At 34.5% G+C, this 21,395-nt stretch overlaps 1 protein-coding gene and 1 long non-coding RNA gene across 2 annotated transcripts in view; one reads left to right on the top strand and one right to left on the bottom strand.

Annotated features, from left to right (window-relative positions):
* LOC140048489 (run domain Beclin-1-interacting and cysteine-rich domain-containing protein-like) overlaps window positions 1-21,395 on the bottom strand; it is a 106,892-nt gene that overhangs the window by 60,088 nt on the left and 25,409 nt on the right. Inside the window, exons 4-5 of the mRNA XM_072093220.1 lie at window positions 16,607-16,713; window positions 4,756-5,509 (exon numbers count right to left, since the gene is read on the bottom strand). Coding sequence (XP_071949321.1) covers window positions 4,756-5,509; window positions 16,607-16,713 — 861 coding nt within the window. The remainder of the gene's footprint in view (window positions 1-4,755; window positions 5,510-16,606; window positions 16,714-21,395) is intronic.
* On the top strand, window positions 18,863-20,159 carry LOC140048491 (uncharacterized). Its single transcript, XR_011845076.1, has 2 exons — window positions 18,863-18,963; window positions 19,858-20,159. It is a non-coding gene; the product is annotated as an uncharacterized lncRNA (long non-coding RNA).

Below are 21,395 nucleotides of genomic sequence, written 5' to 3'. Positions count from 1 at the left end.
CTCAGTTGAGAAACCTTCACTGAAGCCATATTGTAGGCTATATATCAGATTGTTGTTTTTCAGATGATTGGCTAGTTGGACATACATTGCCCTTTCAAGAATTTTTTATGCAATGCATAAAACGCCAACAGGTCGATAGTTATTGGGGTCTGTACGATCCCCCTTTTTAAAAATAGGCTTAACTTTACCAAGTTTAAAGTCATCGGGTAAATTTTCACTAACAATTGAAGCATTAATTATGTGTGTCAGTGTAAGCTTAAGGATACCTGTCCCGTCTTGTAAGAAACGAGCAGGTATTTGGTCAATAACGCTGTTGAAGTCGTCGATGAAATCGTGATATCTTGGTGGCCGATAAACACATCCAACAATTATCGGTTTTGTATAGGGAAAGATAATTTCTATCCAAGTGGCTTTCAGAACTGAGATAAGTAGATCTCTCATTAAGTAGATCTCTTTGTAAGTTTGTCGCTTACATATAAGAGGGTTCCACCGTGTGAATCATTTAGACAATCTTGTCTAACAGCACTATAAATAACCACTTATTCGTATCTCATTGTATGTTACTGTAGCATTTAAGTTTCTGAGACTGCCAGCACATCAGGTATTTTCCGCAATCAACTTGATTTCTGAGAGCTTTGGTAATAACGATCGCGCATTGAGATGAAGAAATGTTAATTGTTTTTTAACACTGACAGATCCACCATGGGATCAAACCCATCAGTGATTTTGTTCTGTGATGGTGAATGATTTAGAACAGCTTCATTTATTTAATTGGGTATGTGTACAAAAAGACATTTTGACAAATCTAAGTAGTGAAATTTGCTTTCCTATAGTCGTTTGGAGACACTCGTCCACATTTTATGTGGCACTCAAGGTTGCAATCTGTACATCTTATGCACCTATGTGATACCACAACGGGTCTGTCACATACTGAACATGGGTTCTTCACTGGACCCGGATTCATCTCTATGTCACCTGTAGATAGAAGGGTGATATGTAACGTAGCTGTGCAGTTACTGTAGTACGCGCAGCAGCACTGTACTTGATGATCTTTCTTGATGTAGATAATTGCAGAAGTACAGCAGACATACCGTATATTTCGGTGTATAAGTCGCACTTTTGACACGAAAATTTGACCTCTAAATTAAGGGTGCGTCTTATACACCGAACATAAATGCCTTGCCACACAGATTGTACATATTGTCACCTCGTTGGCTAGGACTGAGTAGGCTAGGCCTAGCTACAGTGTACTAACGTAACGGCAACCTGCTTCTGCCTAGTTTTCAAGGCATTTTAGCGTGATGTTATAAATGTTGAAAAGATTTGTTCATTATGGAGCTGTTTTAGGAGCTCCGATAAAATTTAATTTGTAAACGTTTACGATTGGAATAGGCCTAGTAGTATTTATTTATAGTTATACGCACGATTGCCGATCGCCGTACCCCCAGCGCAAGCCCTTCTTGGTGTACGGTATTCGACTAGCTATGCACACTGAACCGTAAGAACGAGTTAGTCTCTACTTGTAGACATAGGAAAAAATTCTTACTAAATTGCAGATCCAAATAGTTTATCTAAATCTAAAACAATAGGCTATTGTATACGACTTCCTGATGACTCACTTCTATTAAGCACTATATGAGACAACTGTGTCACTTATGTTTTACATTTCACCTGAAGAGTGCGGCCAGCTACATGCTGGTCGTACAAAACAAATTTGTAGTGACTAAAACAATGAAGTAACCAAGTTTTCTGCTGTTATTTTATTTATTTATTTATGCTCTACCTTGGTATTGAGCACTCTATCCTAACGGTCTGATAATTTCAACCTGAATATATATATATATATATACTCATCTTTATCGTTTCAAATTAATTAATTAAATTTCAGTATATCACCGGGCGGTTTAGAATTAATGTTCTTTGCCTCTTGTGTTTATATATATAAAAGTATCTCTTCGGAGATCCCGCCTCGTGAATAAAAATACTGAAAGATGAGGGCGTATCAATTTGATCTCTGTTGCGCGTGCGTACAACTGAGGACTAGTGCTGTTCCGCCGTACCACGCCGAGAATGTTAAAGAGTCGTTATCCAATCGAGTTCGAACAATACCATGAAAGCCCCAGTGGTCTAATGGTTAGGACATCTGCATATCAAGCAGGCGGTCCGAGTTCGAGTCTCGGTTGGGGCGACTTTTTCTCATTCTCACAGATTTCCTCATCTTTATCGTTTCAAATTAATTAATTAAATTTCAGTATATCACCGGGCGGTTTAGAATTAATGTTCTTTGCCTCTTGTGTTTATATATATAAAAGTATCTCTTCGGAGATCCCGCCTCGTGAATAAAAATACTGAGAGATGAGGGCGTATCAATTTGATCTCTGTTGCGCGTGCGTACAACTGAGGACTAGTGCTGTTCCGCCGTACCACGCCGAGAATGTTAAAGAGTCGTTATCCAATCGAGTTCGAACAATACCATGAAAGCCCCAGTGGTCTAATGGTTAGGACATCTGCATATCAAGCAGGCGGTCCGAGTTCGAGCCTCGGTTGGGGCGACTTTTTCTCATTCTCACAGATTTCCTCATCTTTATCGTTTCAAATTAATTAATTAAATTTCAGCATATCACCGGGCGGTTTAGAATTAATGTTCTTTGCCTCTTGTGTTTATATATATATACTGTATATAAATCCAAAGGCAAACTAGACTTGAACTCGTTACTTTGACGAGTTAGTTATCCGCACGACAAACGCCACGCGCATGTCATACGTTGGAATTTTGCACACGGAAAAAGGTTATGGCATTATGACCTAAACTGAAGAATATCATAAGCTGTTAGTGCTGAATTATGTAAATTTTGTGTCATATAGTATATACAGTATAAACAGTATATTCTGTATACATATTACATACAGTGTAGTATAGGTGAAATGACGGGTGCCCCCGTTTATTCATATTTTTAACATGTTGACGGTTTTAAAATGAAACGCGAAGGTAGCAATTTCGGAAGGAAATTATCTCAGCAACAACATATTAACGTGTAGAAGAAATTTGAATACGTGAAATATTGATGCGCGCTCTTTTAAATGTAATGAATTATGACGCAAAAGATGAAAATACAACATTTTTTATTTAACTGGCCATATGATGACGTCACAACATCTGATTGGCAAAATTTTCACATGATTTCGTATCTACAATCCAATAGCTTCCAGAAAACGTTTTAATCGTGATTATTACATTTTATTTTTACGAGCTATAACAGATTAAAATTTACTGTAAAGATGAAATTAATGCCACACGTAATTTAAATTTTTAGGCATGATGACGTCATAGAAATTAAAATATTTTTAATTCATGCGAAGGATAGTTGATTGACCTAGACAATTTCAAAATCAGGGTGAAAATTGAAAACGGATAAGTAGAGATGCGCTCTATTAAATGTGATGAGCTATGACGAAAGATACAAAAATCCTAAATTTTATATTCGCGTGGCCATACGATGACGTCACAATGTCCGGTTAGCCATATTAATACATGATCCGATATCTACAACTCATCAACTTCAAGAATATGTCATCCACAAAAAGTTGACCGTCCAGTTTAGAAATTACGACTGTTTAAAAAAAGGCATAATTTTGACAAAATTTGACGAATTTTTGAATTTTTTCATCAAAAACGCACATAAATTATCCAATTCGACGTGCCCGTATGACGTAATTTTAAGTCGAAATCTTTTAAAAGTTGGTAAAATTACTAGAAAAGGCTGGAAAAACATAAATCACGCGAAAAAAATTGTTTTCAACACGTGGGAATTTTTTACCTGCTCAAAATGACATGAAACGCGTAGAAAGTTGATTAGAAATTGATTTTTCGCGTTTTGAAATTTTAAACGCGCGTAACTTCGTGTGAAACATGCCATTTTTTTTACACAGTCAGTTAGCGCAAGATATAACTTAAACTTTTGTTAAGTTTCAATTTAAATTGTTATACAGTATGGTTTTTGATCTATGTTAAATACGCGAAATTCATAAAAACGCGCGTAAGTCACGTTGCGCAGCTCTGACGTCATTCACAATAGCAGGTGCACAACTTCACGTGAATGCCCACATGTTGACAAAGTTATGAAATGTCATGTTTACACGTTTTAGAGATACGCTCTGCACAAAAATGACAGAAAGAAAGAAGAATACAGAAAAAAAAAAAGATGATGAAACAGGACAGTTACAAGGAGTTATCCGCTGAATGCGGATAACTAATAACTGAAAAAATGACAATGCTTCAGTTGGTAAAATTGTTTCACTGACTATATGAGGCCTGGCATCACAAAAGCGGCGCAGAGTCGCAACCCAAACTTTTGAGATATTTAGCCTTGAAGTTCAGAATGTGAAATACGGCCTAACCTACCCATTTTAAAATTTCAATAAAAAACGATACACAGTGATATAGTTTGCCGTTATTGAGGAGATAATAGCGTTGATCGGCGGGCTAGGCTAGGCCCAGCTAATCGGCGTCACTACTTCATTGTTGATTTTTCAAAATGAAGATTTCCTGAGGTAGAAAGTGACTCGTATGTTTTCATTTATAACTCTTCATATAATAAACCAAATTTTAATAACCAACACCTCATTTTAAAGCTTATATTAAATATAGATTATGAATATATAAAAATCTAAAAAATTATTATTTCTGACACTAAGCCGATTTTGTGATGCCATGCCTCATCAGTGAAACTGACTTTACCTGACTTACTGACCTACCTTCTTCAAGTAAACTTCCACTTTGACGTTCCATAGCTTTTGGAAAAGATGATGAAAAAAGGCTACCCTTGTTAAATTCATCAGCTTCTGGAGGTCTTTTCATTGCAGACAAACTGTTCATTTTATGAAGAGTTCGTCTCCTTTGTTTATTAGACATTGCTGCTGACTTATCATTGTTATCGGCAAAGAGTGGATTTTTTGGTAATGTTGATAATTCCCTAGGCTGAAGGGTCTGTGAAGTATTCCATTGGATTTTATCATCTTCTGTAATCTTTAGTTTTTTTCCACAAAGGCGACAGTAGGCTTTCCCGCCACCATAAACAAGGGCAGCCTCCATTTCACATTTCCATTCAGAATCAATATCTGAGTTTGTACTACATTCACATGATCCTTTCTTTTTTGATAAATTCTCACTTGGAAGATCAGAATGTGCCATATGTCTATCAAACTTCTCTTCAGCTACACGACTTATATTCATCAAAGGGTCGTTTGAAACATGTGTAATATGCGATTGCCTGATATTATTACTAAGCGCTTTATTTTCTTGTAAAACTAACATAAGAGCATCTTTTGCTGTAGTTCTGTCACGATTTTGTGTTTCAGCAGATTTATCAAGGGTCAACACATCATTTGTAGGTGATGTCAAGACTGCAGCATTGATCTGATTATAAGATGGATTATGATTAAAAGTCATTGTCTTATAGAAAGGCAATGATGAACTTCGGCTATGATGACCCACGTTTTGTCTCTGAAGCTGAAATTAAAAAAATATGGTTCAATATAAGTCATGAAAAAAATGACACAACAATACCACAAGTCATGGGCTTGCAAGGAAAATTGTCTATACTAGATTTACCGAATTTTGCCCTTACGTAAATTTATATATAGATGCAGGAAGCAATTTAATTCTATGTCAATGTTTAATGGTTATTGATTAATAGGTTGCTGGTCAAGTTGGCCTCATATGAGGTCAAAGGCCAAAAATGGTAAAATCATACTTTCGGCCATTTTTGGACAAACTTTCCCATTAGAACAAATTTTAATATGCAAATAATTATGTACTGTTAAATGACATTATGCTGATTAATATTATAATCTTAAACTATGTTTACAAATTGTCATTTTTTAAGGCACATCTTTCTCATCATCGGTAAAATAAAACAAATTCAATTATTAATACTAGAATTTAATTCGTCACTTTGACGAATTATAGGTGATCATTTTTATCATTTTACCGAAATTAATTTTTTTTAAACATGCACGTACATTAACATACGATCGGAAAATGTTGATGTATGCCATCCTATTATACGCTTATAGTGCTGAGTTGTGCCTATTATATTCCATATACAATATGTACAGTATATACTGTATATCTATATACAGTGTAGCATAGTAGCCTGGGTGCAGTACAAATTTTGCGGGAAAAAAGTATAGGAAAATTTTTTCCTTTTTTTTCTGATAGAGTATACCATATAGAATGTCAGAAAAAAAATCCCCATCCCAGGGTCTTGGAGAAAATTTTTTACGGCACTTTTAAATTTTGGCCTATATAACACACACAAATGCCTATTAACACACACAAATACCTATATATAGGGGATAGGGAAAACCAATTCACGTTTTTACTCGGGGTACCCGAGTCTAGTACTTACTCATTTTCTCCTTCTCTTCCTCCATCTGGACACTATTGATTAAAAAGTGCGATTTTTAAAGTACTACTCCTCCCTTATTCGTTATAGTATTGAGCTGGGATTTGGCATGAACATACTACAGGGACATGTCCTCAAAGCTATAGAGCCGGATTTTTAATTTTTTGTTAATTAATTTGTTTAATTAAGAAGCCACAATGTGTGACACACACCACAGCGTTATGTAGTTATATGGTTATATGCGGCTTCTTGCCGTAGTGGTTATCACGTTTGCTTAACACGCAGAAGGTACCTGGTTCGAGCCCGGACGAAACCTTTTTTTTTTTAATTTATGGTGAAAAGTACTGTATACGCAATATGACAATTATACAGAGTATATCTTATTTTTATTATTTTTTAAAATACTTATTTTGTGTAATCGGTAATTATCACTTTTACACATGTTTATTTTGCTTTGTGCTTATTACCATTTATTTGTAATTTAAATGGATTAAAAAACTTTCTGTAACCCACATTTTTAATGTAAGAGGTTTCGTAGTGTAGTGGTTGTCAAGTCTGCTTAACACGCAGAAGGTCCCGGTTCGAGCCCTGGCGAAACCTATTTTCTTTACTTTCTAACTGTATATGTCTGTATACAGCTTCTTTCGCTGTACCCCGAGTATTGCACATTCGTGCTTGTTTTTACTTGAAGTTGTGTTATGATGATTAAAATTTGCTGAGGCTTACTTTAATAACTACTTCTCATAGTAGTTGATAAATCGAGTCGATAACAATGACATCATCATGCCAGAATCCAATATGGCGTCCAATTTGGCGGAAAAACAGGGTATTGCTAAACCCCGCAAACCCTTGCAAACCTCCAAAAAAACATAGCAAACCCCACCGAACCAACATAAAAGTGATTGAATCATGGAGTGTACGCCCCACTGGGTATATCCATGTAAAAAAAAAAAATTTATTTCTACTGTTAACTACTTATTTTTGGGGTAAAGCATCATTTTTTTGGTCAAAAATGATTGTTAAACCCTGCAAACCTAAAAAAAAACATAGCAAACCCCACTGAACCAACATAATAAAAGTGATTGAATCATGTAGTGTACAACCCACTGGGTATATCCATGTTTAAAAAAAATATAATTTCTACTGTTAACTACTTATTTTTGGGGTAAAACATCATTTTTTGGTAAAAAATAAATGCTAATTTTTAACCAAAAAATGACGTTTTATCCCAAAAATAAGTAGTTAACAGTAGAAATTTTAATTTTTTTTTACATGGACATACCCAGTGGGGCGTACACTCCATGATTCAATCACTTTTATGTCGGTTCGGTGGGGTTTTCTATGTTTTTTTTGGAGGTTTCCAGGGGTTTGCGGGGGTTTAGCAATACCCTGTTTTTCCCGCCAAACTGGACGCCATATTGGATTCTGGCATGATGATGTCATCGTATCGACTTGATTCATCAACTACTATGAGAAGTAGTTATTAAAGTAAGCCTCTACTAATTTTAATCATTGAAACACAACTGCAAGTAACAAAAACTGTTAATTGATTTTCCCTATCCCCTATATATAGGTATTTGTGCAAGTTAATAGGAATTTGTGTGTGTTATATAGGCCAAAATTTAAAAGTGCCATAAAAAATTTTCCCCAAGACCCTGGGATGGGGATTTTTTTTCTGACATTCCATATGGTATACTCTATTAGAAAAACCAAAAAAAAATTTTCCTATACTTTTTTCCCGCAAATGTGTATAATAATTGTTCTGCACCCAGGCTATAGGTGAAATTACGGGACACACATCATGTTCTAATTTTTTGGTATGATGGAATTATCAAAATAAACTTGAAGTTGACACCTTTCGAAAGATAATGAATTGAGCAAACAATTATAAGAATTGGAGGAAAATTTGGCACGTAGAAGCGCAATGCGCGCTCTTTGAAATTTGTATAACTTTGACTAAAGAAATTTAAAAACAACTTTTTAACTTCAACTGGCCATGATAACATCACAACATCCAATAGGCTTATTTTTTATATGAATTCATATCTACATTTCATCAGCTTTTTTAATAAATTATGATCTTCAAGGTCACCTTTAATTCTGAAGAGCTGTAAGATATTCAAATGTATGGTGTAGGTGAAATTACACGACCTACGTTATTCAAATTTTTACGCATGATGACGTCATCAAAATGAAAACGCCGACAACTCATGAGAAAGATAAATAATGAAAACAAGCACATACTGAAATTTTTGAGAAATTCGAGCACAAATAACCGAGATTCGCTCTGTTGAATGTGATAAACTACACAAAAAGTTAAAAAATCCTAATTTTTAAATTCAAGTGGCCATTTGCTGAGGTCACAACATTTTGTACGTCAAATATGTACATGAATTCATATCTACAACTCAATGGCTTCCCGAATAAGTTTAAAAAATTAGAGGTCATCTTGCATTCTGAAAAGTTATTTTCATTTTAAAAAAGACCTATTTTTCACCATTTTCAGCACTTTGATGCAATTAATGTGCGCATTTTGTCATTTTTAACCTGCTCGTATAGGGTTATTTTAAGTCGGAACGGACTCAAATTTGGTGAATGTACTAAGGATGGTGGGTAAATTGCGATTTGTACAAAAAATTCGTATTTTTTACGCTTTTTAAGCATTGCACGCGCAAAAACGTGTTTTTGCGCAGTAATTTTTTTAAACACGCAAATGGCCTAATTCATGCTCTAAATTGATCAAAACTTAATTTGGAGCTTTTTAAATTTTTAACGCGCAATTTCACGTGCATGACCTTGAAACGCGTAAGTTTTTATTTGCTAATATTTTTACCCTTGACCTGAAGTTTACGTGTAGTGAATTTCATTGATATGTGATAAAGAGTTATGGAGATATGATTGATAGTGTGATTTCACAAAATTGCGTATTAATGACGTCACGGTTGAGTGATCACACTGAAAAGCTTATTATGGTTAAGTTAAAGTATTTAAAAGACATTGTGAAAAATTTGTGATCATTGACATATAACTTTTTGAGATAATTGTTACCCAAATTTGTACAGAGAGAAATAAATAACTAGACATGAAACTCGTCACTTTGACGAGTTAGTTATCCGCACCACGACAAACGCCACGTGCACGTCATACGTTGGAATATTGCACACAGATAAGGATTATGGCATTATGACAAGAACTGAAGAATATGATATGCTGTTAGTGCTGAATTCTGTCAATTTTGTGTCATATAGTATATACAGTGCAAACAGTATAATCTGTATACATATTACATACATGTAGAATAGGTGAAATTATGGGACCCGCCATTTATTCCTATTTTTAACATGGCGACGGTATCAAAATGAAACACTTAGATAGCAATTTCAGAAGGAAATTATCTCAGGAACAACATATTAACGTGTAGAAGAAATTTGAGTCCATAAAATAATGATGCGCTCTTTTAAATGTGATGAACTATGACGCAAAATATGAAAATACGATTTTTCAATTCAACTGGCCATATGATGACGTCACAACATATAATTGGCAAAATGTTCACATGGATTCGTATACAATCCAATAGCTTCCAGAAAACGTTTTAATCATGATTATCACTTTTTATTCTGACGAGCTATAACAGATTAAAATTTACTGTAAAGATGAAAATAAGTGACCCACGTTATTTACATTTTTAGACATGATGACGTCATCAAAATTAAAATATTTTTAACTCATGCAAAAGATAGTTGATGGACGTAGACAATATTAAAATCCCGGGGGAAATGGAATATGTATAAGCGAGATGCGCTCTGTTGAATGTGATGAGCAATAATGAAAGAGACAACAATCCTATATTTTACATTCGTGTGGCCATACCATGACGTCATAACATCCGAGAGGTAAAAATTCTGCATTCTTACATAAAAAGTTAAAAAAATTGGGGTCACCTTTGATCCTGAAGAGCTATAATAGATTAAAAATTGGCATTATTTTGACAATATTTTATAACTTTTTTAACTAAAACGCGCGCAAATGGTCTAAATCAATGTGTTCGTATGACGTCATTTTAATTTGAAATGATGTTAATCTTTTTTTAAATGACTAGGAAAGGCTGTAAAATCATAATTCAAGAGAAAAATACATGATTTTCATGCTCCGTGCGCACCTTACGCGCAAAATTGTTCGCGTGCGTGGGAATTTTTCACATGCTTAAAATGTCAGGATCAGCGTAGAAAGTTGATTATTTCATTTTCATTTATCTTTTTATTTCGGAATATCATGGTGACATAATATTATATCCATAGCAAAAGAGAGAAAAAAAAAATCTTAATCTAACAGCTCATAGAACAAAAACAAAGATATGTAAATATATAAAGTCAATGCAACAAAGCATTCCATTGTATGTGCATTCTTGACACACTAAGAACGTGGCGATTAATGGCCATGATCAAGGAATTACTACTTGCGTTCACACGATTTTTAAAACTAAAAACAGATTTTCTAATGAACTCATCAAAGGATGGGACGTCATTTAAGACAAACATCATGCTTGCACTACAATGTCTAGGCTGCTTCAGCAGCAAACGTAAGGCATTGTTATAACATACTTTCAGTGATCTCAGAGTGCTCTTATTATATCTACACCATAAGGTTGAACAGTACATGCTGACACAGTAACTCTTAAATAGATAACATTTAGTCTTAGTAGAACATTTTCCAAACTTTCTATTTAGAGAGTTGGCCCTAATGCAAATAGATCGATATTGACGTTTGATGTCACTTTCATCACTCAGTTTATTACTGATCACATGACCAAGATAGGTTATTGAATTATCAACGATTAGAGGTGCCCCATTTAAGGTAATATGTCCAAGTCCAATTAGGCTTTGTAAGCCAGTCACTGACGGAGCCAAAAGGACCAAGTCATCGGCAAAGCTTAGGCAATTCAGTTTAAGACTGTTAATTTCACAACCTTCTTTTGACTTACTCAGTTCAACAGTTAACGGATCAGTGTACACATTGTAAAGTAGAGGGGACATAACGCCTCCCTGGCGAACCCCATTACGAACAGTGAAAGAATCGGAAACGGAACTTCCCCACCTGACAACAAATTCCTGATTCCTATACCATGACCTCAGTATCTTAACTACAGGTGAAGGGGAACCCCTGTCAATTAGGGTCTTGAAAAGTGTCCAGTGATTCACTTTATCAAAGGCTTTGCTAGCGTCCAAGAAACAGCAATAAACTGGGCTACCATGATTGTTGTAATGCTCGATAATCTGTTTAAGAGCAAATATACACAATTCGGTTGAGTGACCAGATTTGAAGGCAAACTGGTTGTCATGGGAGTCCAGTGAATTACCACAATGTTGTATCATTACAGACTCTAGAAGTTTAGAAGCTACACATGCCAAAGCTATTGGCCGATAATTCCCTTTATCAGTGATATTCCCTGATTTAGATTTAATTACCGGAACAAGCGTGACTTTTGTGAGATTACTTGGAACAAACCCGTGAACAAACATAGCCTTAAAACATACACTTATTTTATTTTATTTTATTTTATTTTATTCAGTCAAAACCAACAGCGATAAATACCGCCACTAACAGGTTTGAAACATAAAACAATACAACATCAAAAACGGTTAACAATAAAATACAGATAAAATATATATATATATATGCACCCCTATACCAGGAAGCCCTCAAGAAAGTGGATACAACCATCAACTTGAGTTCAATGCTGAACAGCAGAAGCCCAAAAAATCACGTACCAGAAACATAATTTGGTTTAACCCACCATTCAGCAAAAACGTAGCAACCAACATCGGCCACAAGTTTTTAGCTATAGTAGAAGATTGTTTTCCTGCCGGCAACAAGGTCAGAAAAATATTTAACAAAAATACCTTGAAACTAAGCTACAGTTGCATGCCCAGTGTAGACAAAGTAATTAACGCACACAACAAATATGTGATAGCCAAAGAAAAATCTACTGAAACCAACGCGAAAACAAGCGGATGTAACTGCCGCAATCCCAATGAATGCCCGCTCCCAGGTAACTGCCTAACAAAAGGTGTAGTTTACCAAGCTACAGTAAAGAGAGAAGATTCATCAAAAGAAGAAACATATGTCGGACTAACTGAAAACCAGTTTAAAACCAGATACAGAAACCATACGTCTTCATTCCGGAACGAAAAACTAAGAAATGCAACGGAACTCAGTAAATATATATGGACACTTTAGACTCTAAAACAAATTACTCAATTAAATGGAAAATTATAAAGAAATGCAAACCTTACTCAAATATTAACAAAAGATGTAATTTATGATGAAAAGTATGTTATTATATGTCAACCAGAGCTGTGCTCACTGAACCGTAAGAACGAGTTAGTCTCTACTTGTAGACATAGGAAAAAATTCTTACTAAATTGCAGAACCAAACAGTTTATCTAAAACAATAGGCTATTGTATACGACTTCCTGATGACTCACTTTTATTAAGCACTATGAGACAACTGTGTCACTTATGTTTTATATTTCACCTGAAGAGTGCGGCCAGCTACATGCTGGTCGTACGAAACAAATTTGTAGTGATTAAAACAATGAAGTAACCAAGTTTTCTGCTGTTATTTTATTTATATATATATATATATATATATATATATATATATATATATATATAACATAGATCGGCATGCCATAAACAATTTCAATTAATCAAACAGGTTATGCAGGCTGTTCAAGAAGTGAACACATAATCGTCCTCTTAAAATAACCAAGTCTATCATTAAAAATATCGATATGATTGCTATTTAGATTATTAAATGTATAAGGTAGCCTTTAAAAAAGTCCCCTCTTAGTACAGTCGACACGGCTAAAAGGAATATGCAATAAATGTCTATTTCGTGTACGACCAGGAACATTTAAACTAAATAGTGAAATTAATGAACAGTCATATTTAGAATTTAAAATATTATATAGAAAAACCATATCAGATATCGTTCGACGATTGCTGACAGAATCAATGGAAAAGGCAAAATTAACACAGTTATAAGACAGGAATCGTACAAACTTCCGTTGAACTTAAAATAATACTAAGTCGACGCTCAGAAGCGAATTTGAAATGCTCATTGCATAGACCATCATATCCCGCTGCTTTAGCATTGGGCAATTTGTCAATTAATAGCTTAATATTATGGGGTGAAACATCAATTTCACCGTCTGTACAGTTTTATGCTCAGATGAGTCAATACTATTAAATAAATCGGAGAAATGTTGACGCCATAGGTCACAAATGTCATTTTCCCCCTTAGCACTACCAATAATGTTAGACTGGGAATTGGTGTAGCTGGATTTCTTAACCTTAGATTATAAATTAATTCTGCGCATTTTGAAATTTTAAATGGGCGTGCGCGCATAATTTCTTGTGAAACATGCCATTTTTAATCCATAGAAAGTTTGCCCTTAATATGACTTAAATTTTCACTAAGTGTCAATATAAAATAACTTTTGGTTTATAATCTACAGTACTGACTACATATCATATACCAAGCCCACACATTTTACACGGGTGTGAAAAACGCGTGACTCGCGTGTAATTAGGTACTAACAATACTGTCCATATTCACTCATGCATTACTGCATTGAGTAATTCAACTGCAGCGAACTGCATTTATAACTTGTTGATGTTTTGTTCATATATTATTATCATCAAACAGACAATAACTGGAATTACAGTACAGGATAACAGCATTTTATATAACAAAATATAGGCCTATTTGAAATAAAAAATCGATTTATTTATCATAGTGCAATCATGGAGGTAAAAATTAACCTCCATGATGCAATTATGTCTGTGAATGTGATATAAAATACTATTAGTATTACTACCCTAGGCTAGTTAGTAGGCCTACTACACTACAGTACTACTATTCTAGGCCTAGTTTGCTTTCAGAGTTTGTTTATATATATTTTTAAGTTATATTTATTAAGTATTTGAGAAAACTCATTAAAAAAAACAAGGTAGAAAAGACCCATTAACAATATCTTTCAAAACACGATCGTCGCTGGTGGCCGAATGACGTACTTTCTGTACGCACCACGTTGTAGAGTTCATCCATTGAGTACACACAGTTGCTAGGCCAAATAATAACATAAAGGTTTTACCATTCCCCGTCGGGGAGGAAATAATTTATATAGTATTACAACGCCAGTATTGACATGCATGTATTTAGCGCGGTAACTAATGTACACCCCTGTTACGGACTGGACCATTAATCGCTCCACGAAACCACGTTGGAGCGATCCTCCGAACACAGCCAGAGCGAGAGAGAAGCGAGGTCGAATAAATACAAGTTTTTACCATTTCCCGTCCAGGGAAAATCAGTTCTCTTATAATTACAGCCCTGATACCGTGCGCATATGTTTACGTTGATATTATTTAATTGCACACCTCATTTTGGACTGTGCCATTTTCGGAACCCTGTTTTGTTTTCATTATAAACATGGGCTGAAGTCAGACAAATATCTGCTTTAAACGTCAATTTAGCAACTTATTAAGTCATTTCATAAGCAGAGAATTTATAAAGCAAGTATACAATGCAGACATGTTAGATAGAAATATACTAAAAGACATTTAATAAACGTGTTGGAAGAACGTAATAATTTGACTTTCTACACCGAGCGGCGGAAAAACCCATTCACAGTTATGTACGGGAATCCTTATGTACTTGGCCTAAAACACTAGCTCTGTATTTTAATTTAAATATTTGGCTTACGGTTATGAAAATACAAGGAAACATCATTTTATAATATTACTATTATTAGGCTATTTATTGACCTAGGCACCTATTAAAGATCGCTAAATATGTTTTTTTGTGGGGGGGCTTAGGTACAGTAGCTCTCTATTCTAGCCTAGCCTCCCTGCTGTTGTACACTTCTCGCTGTACGCCTCACATTATACTGTATAAAATAATACGACGTGAACTCTAAACAAAACCCCGATGAAAAACAATTTACATGAATTCTATAAACTTTCTTATTTATTGTTTGCCTAACAATAGAGAAAAAAGAAACTTTGTTACATACAGTAACGGGCAGGTTCAGATTACATAAATATGATGGTAGGCCTAAACAATAGAAACAGAACTGATATCCACGTGTGTGTTGTCGCGGGCGTCGTACCGGGAGTTCCATATTTTACCAGTAAAAAGCTACAAAGTGATGACGTCATGGTCCACACGGCAAATACAGGCACGCGGCAATTACACATATTTTACACGCGCGACAAACGCAGGTTATGGTACATGATTTGTAGTCAGTACTGTATGATCAATCATTGAAATTCATAAAATCTCGCGTAATTCACGTTGCGCAACTCTGACGTCATTCAAAAATAGGAGGTGCACAAGTTCATGTAAATGTCGATATGTTGACAAAGTTACGATATGTTCTGTGGGCCGACTTTGTGTTGGGGCGACTTTGCGTTGGGGCGACATTGGGATGGGACAACTTTGTTTTGGAGCCACTTTGCGATGGGGCGACTTGTAAGGGGTGACTTTGTATGAGGCAACTTTGCGATGGGGCGACTTTGCGATGGGGTGACTTGACTAGCATCCGTTTTTATAACCAGCATGCTTCAAATATTCATAAAACACAATGTTTACACTTTCCCCATGATTTGCACATGAAAGGACTTATTTATGACATAGGAAACTGGACTATTATTTATTCTTTTACATGAGCATTGATGTGATACGCTCTCTCATTCACTTTCCTGAAGAGGCAGTTGGATAATTGTGTAGTAATAGTTTCAGTGTCATAGGCTTGTTTCTGCTGCATTTCATCAATCAATACACAACAATAATTATATAACAACACACGGTATATATAATTTGATGACCCATTTCTGCAGAATCTACTTTGTTGTAGGAAAGTTGTCTTTCATGAACCAAAATGCATTTCGTTAGTTGGAAGAAGTATGGATTGATCCTGTGAACTCCCGTCAAGCAAGTCATGGGAACTTGCAGTCATCGTCCATGGCCAAGTTTTATTGTTTGCATGCAGTATTTTATTCTTACATTTCACTTGCTGGCCTGCGAGCTACTATTTTAAAACATATGGGTATTATCATATTTGTGGGCATTTTAATATTTGCGAGTCCAACATTATTCTCAACCAGAATATTATAAATTTAGCACTTACAAGTGATGTATCCATTTCTGCTAATACAGATATGTCATTACGCTCCACTGCTTGTAAACACAAATAGAGTGCATGAAAATGTGAGGGACTTCTAACAAATGCACCATCTGTAATAATAGAAAATAAAACTATAACTAGACAAATTATAGGTGATTTTTATAATTTTACTGACGTGACATTTAATTTTAAAAAACATGCACATACGTTAAAATAGGATTGCAAAAAAGTTGATGTATGCCATCCTATGACCTCATGCATACACTTATAGTGGTGCTGAGTTGTGCCTAATAATTATGTGTCATGTAGCATGTACAGTATACTGTATATCTATACACAGTGTAGTATAGGTAAAATCATCTTCTAAATTTTGGGTATGATGACGTTATCAAAATAAACATAAAGATGACAATTTCGGAAGATAACAAATTGAGCAGATATGAGTTGGAAGACAATTTGGGAGAAAATTATAACAGATAAGCGATATGCGCTCTGTTAAATATGATTGTCTAAGATAAAAGAAAAAAAAATTTTAAATTCAGGCCATATGATGATGTCATAACATTTTGCACGTCAAATGTGTACATGAATTCATATCTACAACTCATTTGCTTCCATAATAAGTAAAACAAATTGGTGGTCACCTTTCATTCTGAGGAGCTATATAAGAGATTTAAAAAGATATGATTTTACAAAAATGTGCATTAAATTGACCATTGGAGGTCGCACAATTAACTAAGTTTCATGTGTGCATGTGTCGTTATTTGATATTTAGAGGTCATGGAAATTATAGCAATTCACCACATAGGGTATGAAGAACAAAAATTAATTGTTAAAACAAACTTTTTGCATTAATTATGTACTATGTGTGCAAAAACCTTGCGCATGATGCAAAAAAAGGCCAAATCTTTTTACACTCAAAATTTCCTAAACGATGATTTGATTAGAAATTAATTTTGAACATTTTCAAATTTTCTGCGTACACCTATCTTTTTTTTGTGCTTATATGTTGACTCTTGACCTGAGGTTTATGTGTAGTTATCTGTAATATAATAGCACTAAGCCAAAATTTGTTTCTCTATCTCCTCTTAAACCACAAATCCGATATTAACGCCGTTCAGGCTGGGCCACCTTTATGCATTAGTCTATATTAGAACGGAAAATTTGTACGAAAAAGGTGTTTTTTTAGACCAATTTCTTTGCAACTTCCAAACCCTGAGATTGGTAATTTTCGGCCGTTCCAAAGATCGATCGAGCATGCAAAATACAATAACAATTAAAGAGCGCCACGGGCAGCAGGTCATTGGCGCTTGAGCGTGCAATATACAATAACAATTAAAGAGCAGGTCAGACCATGCACATACTGATTTATTACGAACGTAAATCCCAACCCGGATAGAAGGTAAGAATTCTCAACTCATCCGCCCATGTCTGTACACCAATGCATGCCACCCGGACACATCCATCCCCGCCTAACTTTTAGAATCATTTAGAATAAAATGATCACCAATTGTTATTGTATAAATCTTTAATTAGGTGATCATTTAGAATAAAATGATCACCTATTGTTATTGTATAAATCTGTAATATTTTTCTTTTTATTTATTTATTTCTGTAGAGATTTTATGTTCCGATCATCTAAAAAACTTCAATCTCAATGGTTTTTAAATTTTCACAATATTTTTGTCATATTAACAAAACTTAGCCATAATACCATATTTTCCGGAGTATAGGTTGAGACTTTGTGGGAAAATTTTAATTGCAAAATCGGGGGGTCGACTTATACTCCGACCATGCGATTTTTGAAAAAAATCAAGCCGAAAAAATTTGTTCAAAAGCCGTCAGCTGTCAAGGCCTAGCAAGGTCAGTGGCCTATCATCAATCACTCACAGGAGTTTTCAATTTAATAATACCTACATTGTACAAAATAATACAACTCCAACAAGTACTGGTGGTACAAGTACTATTAATATATAACACAGATTAAAGATGTATTGTCCCCCTGAACAAAATTTTTTTTTTTTTAAAGGCCATTTTAATGATACATAAAAGTTATTCACTTTGAAAAAAAATTGGATCAAAAAAAAAATTATTTACCTTAGAAAATCGTAATTTAAAGTAAAAAATAGTCAACTGGAAGTCGGTTGGCTGGCTGGCAGCCAGCTGGCTTCCTGTTTAATTTAACCCTTGACCTGAATTAGCTTATGAATTATGCATATTGTATGATTCTTGTGCGTGTATGTGACCTCTAGGTCATCAGAAAAAAAATACGACGTGATGTGGGAAAGTTCTGTAGTTTAACAACAACAAAAAACAACTCCTACTTGAAGAAAAGACTATGGCTAGGCCCTAGCAGATTGGTAAGTAAGAACTGTAGTTTCTATGGTGCAGCTTTGTTAGTTAAAGTATAGGAAGCCTAGCTAGCCCATTACAGCTGTACTGGCTATCTAGTGTACTATCCCCTATCTATTGGCTAGGCCTAGAGTAGTAGCTAGTCTAGTAGTGGTAGTAGTACTAGGCCTAGTTGTAGGCCTGAGTGAGGGTTCACCCTGAGTGAGTAGCAGGCCTAGCTAATACTAATAGATACAACCTGTAAGCCTTATTAATAGTTATTGCCAACCTAGCTTTAAATAGGATTATAACATTCATCTGTGAGCATGGAGTAAGGAATAAGGTTTTAGCATGGAGGTATAAAAATAAAATATTTTATACCTCCATGGTTTTATTGTGACTTGTGTGAATTTCGACACCACCAACTCGTCTTATTTTTAGTATAATACTATAATATTAATAATAGTCTTTAATTTATCATTATTCATATCACTTTTCATTCATTTTAAAACATTTAATTTTCTTTTCTATGTAGAGTTTGTGATTAAAAAAAATTATACATAAGAGCAGCGAAACTCAAAAAGCGATAACTTGTGAATGGCTGCCAAAAATAGAAAATAAGGTCACCACCAGGGCCAGGAGAGATTATGGTGCTTGGTTTTTCCTTCATGATTAATTAGATTTTAATGCTAATATAAATTTGTGAAAATTGTAACTAGGCCTATACTGTACATCCAATAATGTAATTATTTTAGAGAAAATGACCAAATAATCTAAGTTGAATATTTTTTGGAATGTGTACTTTACAGTACTTAGTACCGTTATGTTGAAAATTCTTCCAAAGCAATAACGTTCAAACCAACATTCACACAATTAAACTTTTTATGTACATATTTTAATAAATAATGTCTTTCTTTTAATAGGTATTAACACACTTGAATGAACAATATGAGCAAGTAGTGGAAAATGGTGAAGAAATCAACACAAAATGTGGTAGCAACATTCACAATATTTATTTGAACGTTTCTTACTATGACACTTTAAAATGGATGAACAATCACAGAAGACAAGCTATTGCTGTAATGCCACAATCAACACATCAATTAATAGTTGAAAATAAATTGTCAACAATAATGCAGAAATTCAATGAAATATACTAGTAATTAACTCATTTTTTACTGTACTGTACTGTAAATCTTCACACATTAAAATTATGGTGATTTTATCTCATGTGTAGTAGTATTTTTATTTATTTAATGCTGTATACAAATGTTATTGCTCTAATTATGAAAACTATACAACATTTTAAAAGCTGGAAAACAACCAACACATTTGCCTAATGCTTTATGATAGTCATCCAATATTTATCTTGTGTTCCACTACCGAGTCTACTGCCAGTTGCCTTTAAAATGCTGTATGGGTGTAACTTCTGTTCCATTCTTCATTAGCTTAAGTCTATAAATTGAAAAACAATGATGTATAAATACAAAAGTCAAATAGAAAAGTTAAATATTTCACAATTTATTGCATACATGATACATATAATTATTATTTCTGTACATGAATCTGAAGTTTTCAATTTGGGGTACTAATGTACAGTAAGGAATCCCTGAAAAGTGCATCTCCTCCCTAAAAAAGGCCTAGTCTAATTACTAGTGTTTTCGTTTTGGTTGCTATCAACAACAATCTATTCTACCGTCAACTTCTTTGGTACTGTATGCTGATCATTTTCCAAATGTTCGTTTTTTGTCATCAGTTAGTCTTTTTTAGACTTTAAAATTAATTCGAGCTCCAAATGTATATCAGTGGTACATCAACATAGTAGGCCTATTTCCTGTAGCTAGTTGTGGAGTGATGGCTTAGCTAGGTGAGTACGACATATAGGACCTAGCTAGGCCTCAAAGTGGGTTCCCGTCTACTTTTCTGACCCGATTATCTGCCTGCCTACATCTGCTGCTACACTACACTACACAGTAGTAAACTACAGTACCAACTAGGCCTAGGCCCTACTAGATAGTAGAAGTAGGCTTATATTATAGCCCTAGCCTAGATAGCTAAGCCTATAACTATACGCCAAAAACTATTATAGGAGGATGTGTCATTCATCTAAAATAGAATTCTACTTACCAGCAAATTAACGGCAGAGCTTTTTACATCATACGATCAGGGAAACCCCAGCACTTTCTTCTGTTCTTCGGACATGTTTGTTTACGTGGTGAACAGATCGGATCTCCCCTGTTTGGATACTCATTAACATATCATGCATATTTATGAGCTGTTAGCTAACCATCGTTATTTTGGAATTTCTGAACTTATGAGTTCGAAAAAATGGTAAACTTATTTTGATTTTTTATAAGCGAAATCAATATTTTTTTCGGATTTTTTTTCGGCGAAAGTGAATAACTTTATTATAACTACAAAATGGTCTATTCAAAATTTGATTTTTTTCATCTTTATTTTT

This window comes from Antedon mediterranea, chromosome 5, assembly GCF_964355755.1.
Source record: "Antedon mediterranea chromosome 5, ecAntMedi1.1, whole genome shotgun sequence".
Lineage (NCBI taxonomy): Eukaryota > Metazoa > Echinodermata > Crinoidea > Comatulida > Antedonidae > Antedon > Antedon mediterranea.
The sequence above is the reverse complement of the archived record's forward strand: the minus strand, read 5'-3'. Positions and strand labels throughout refer to the sequence as shown.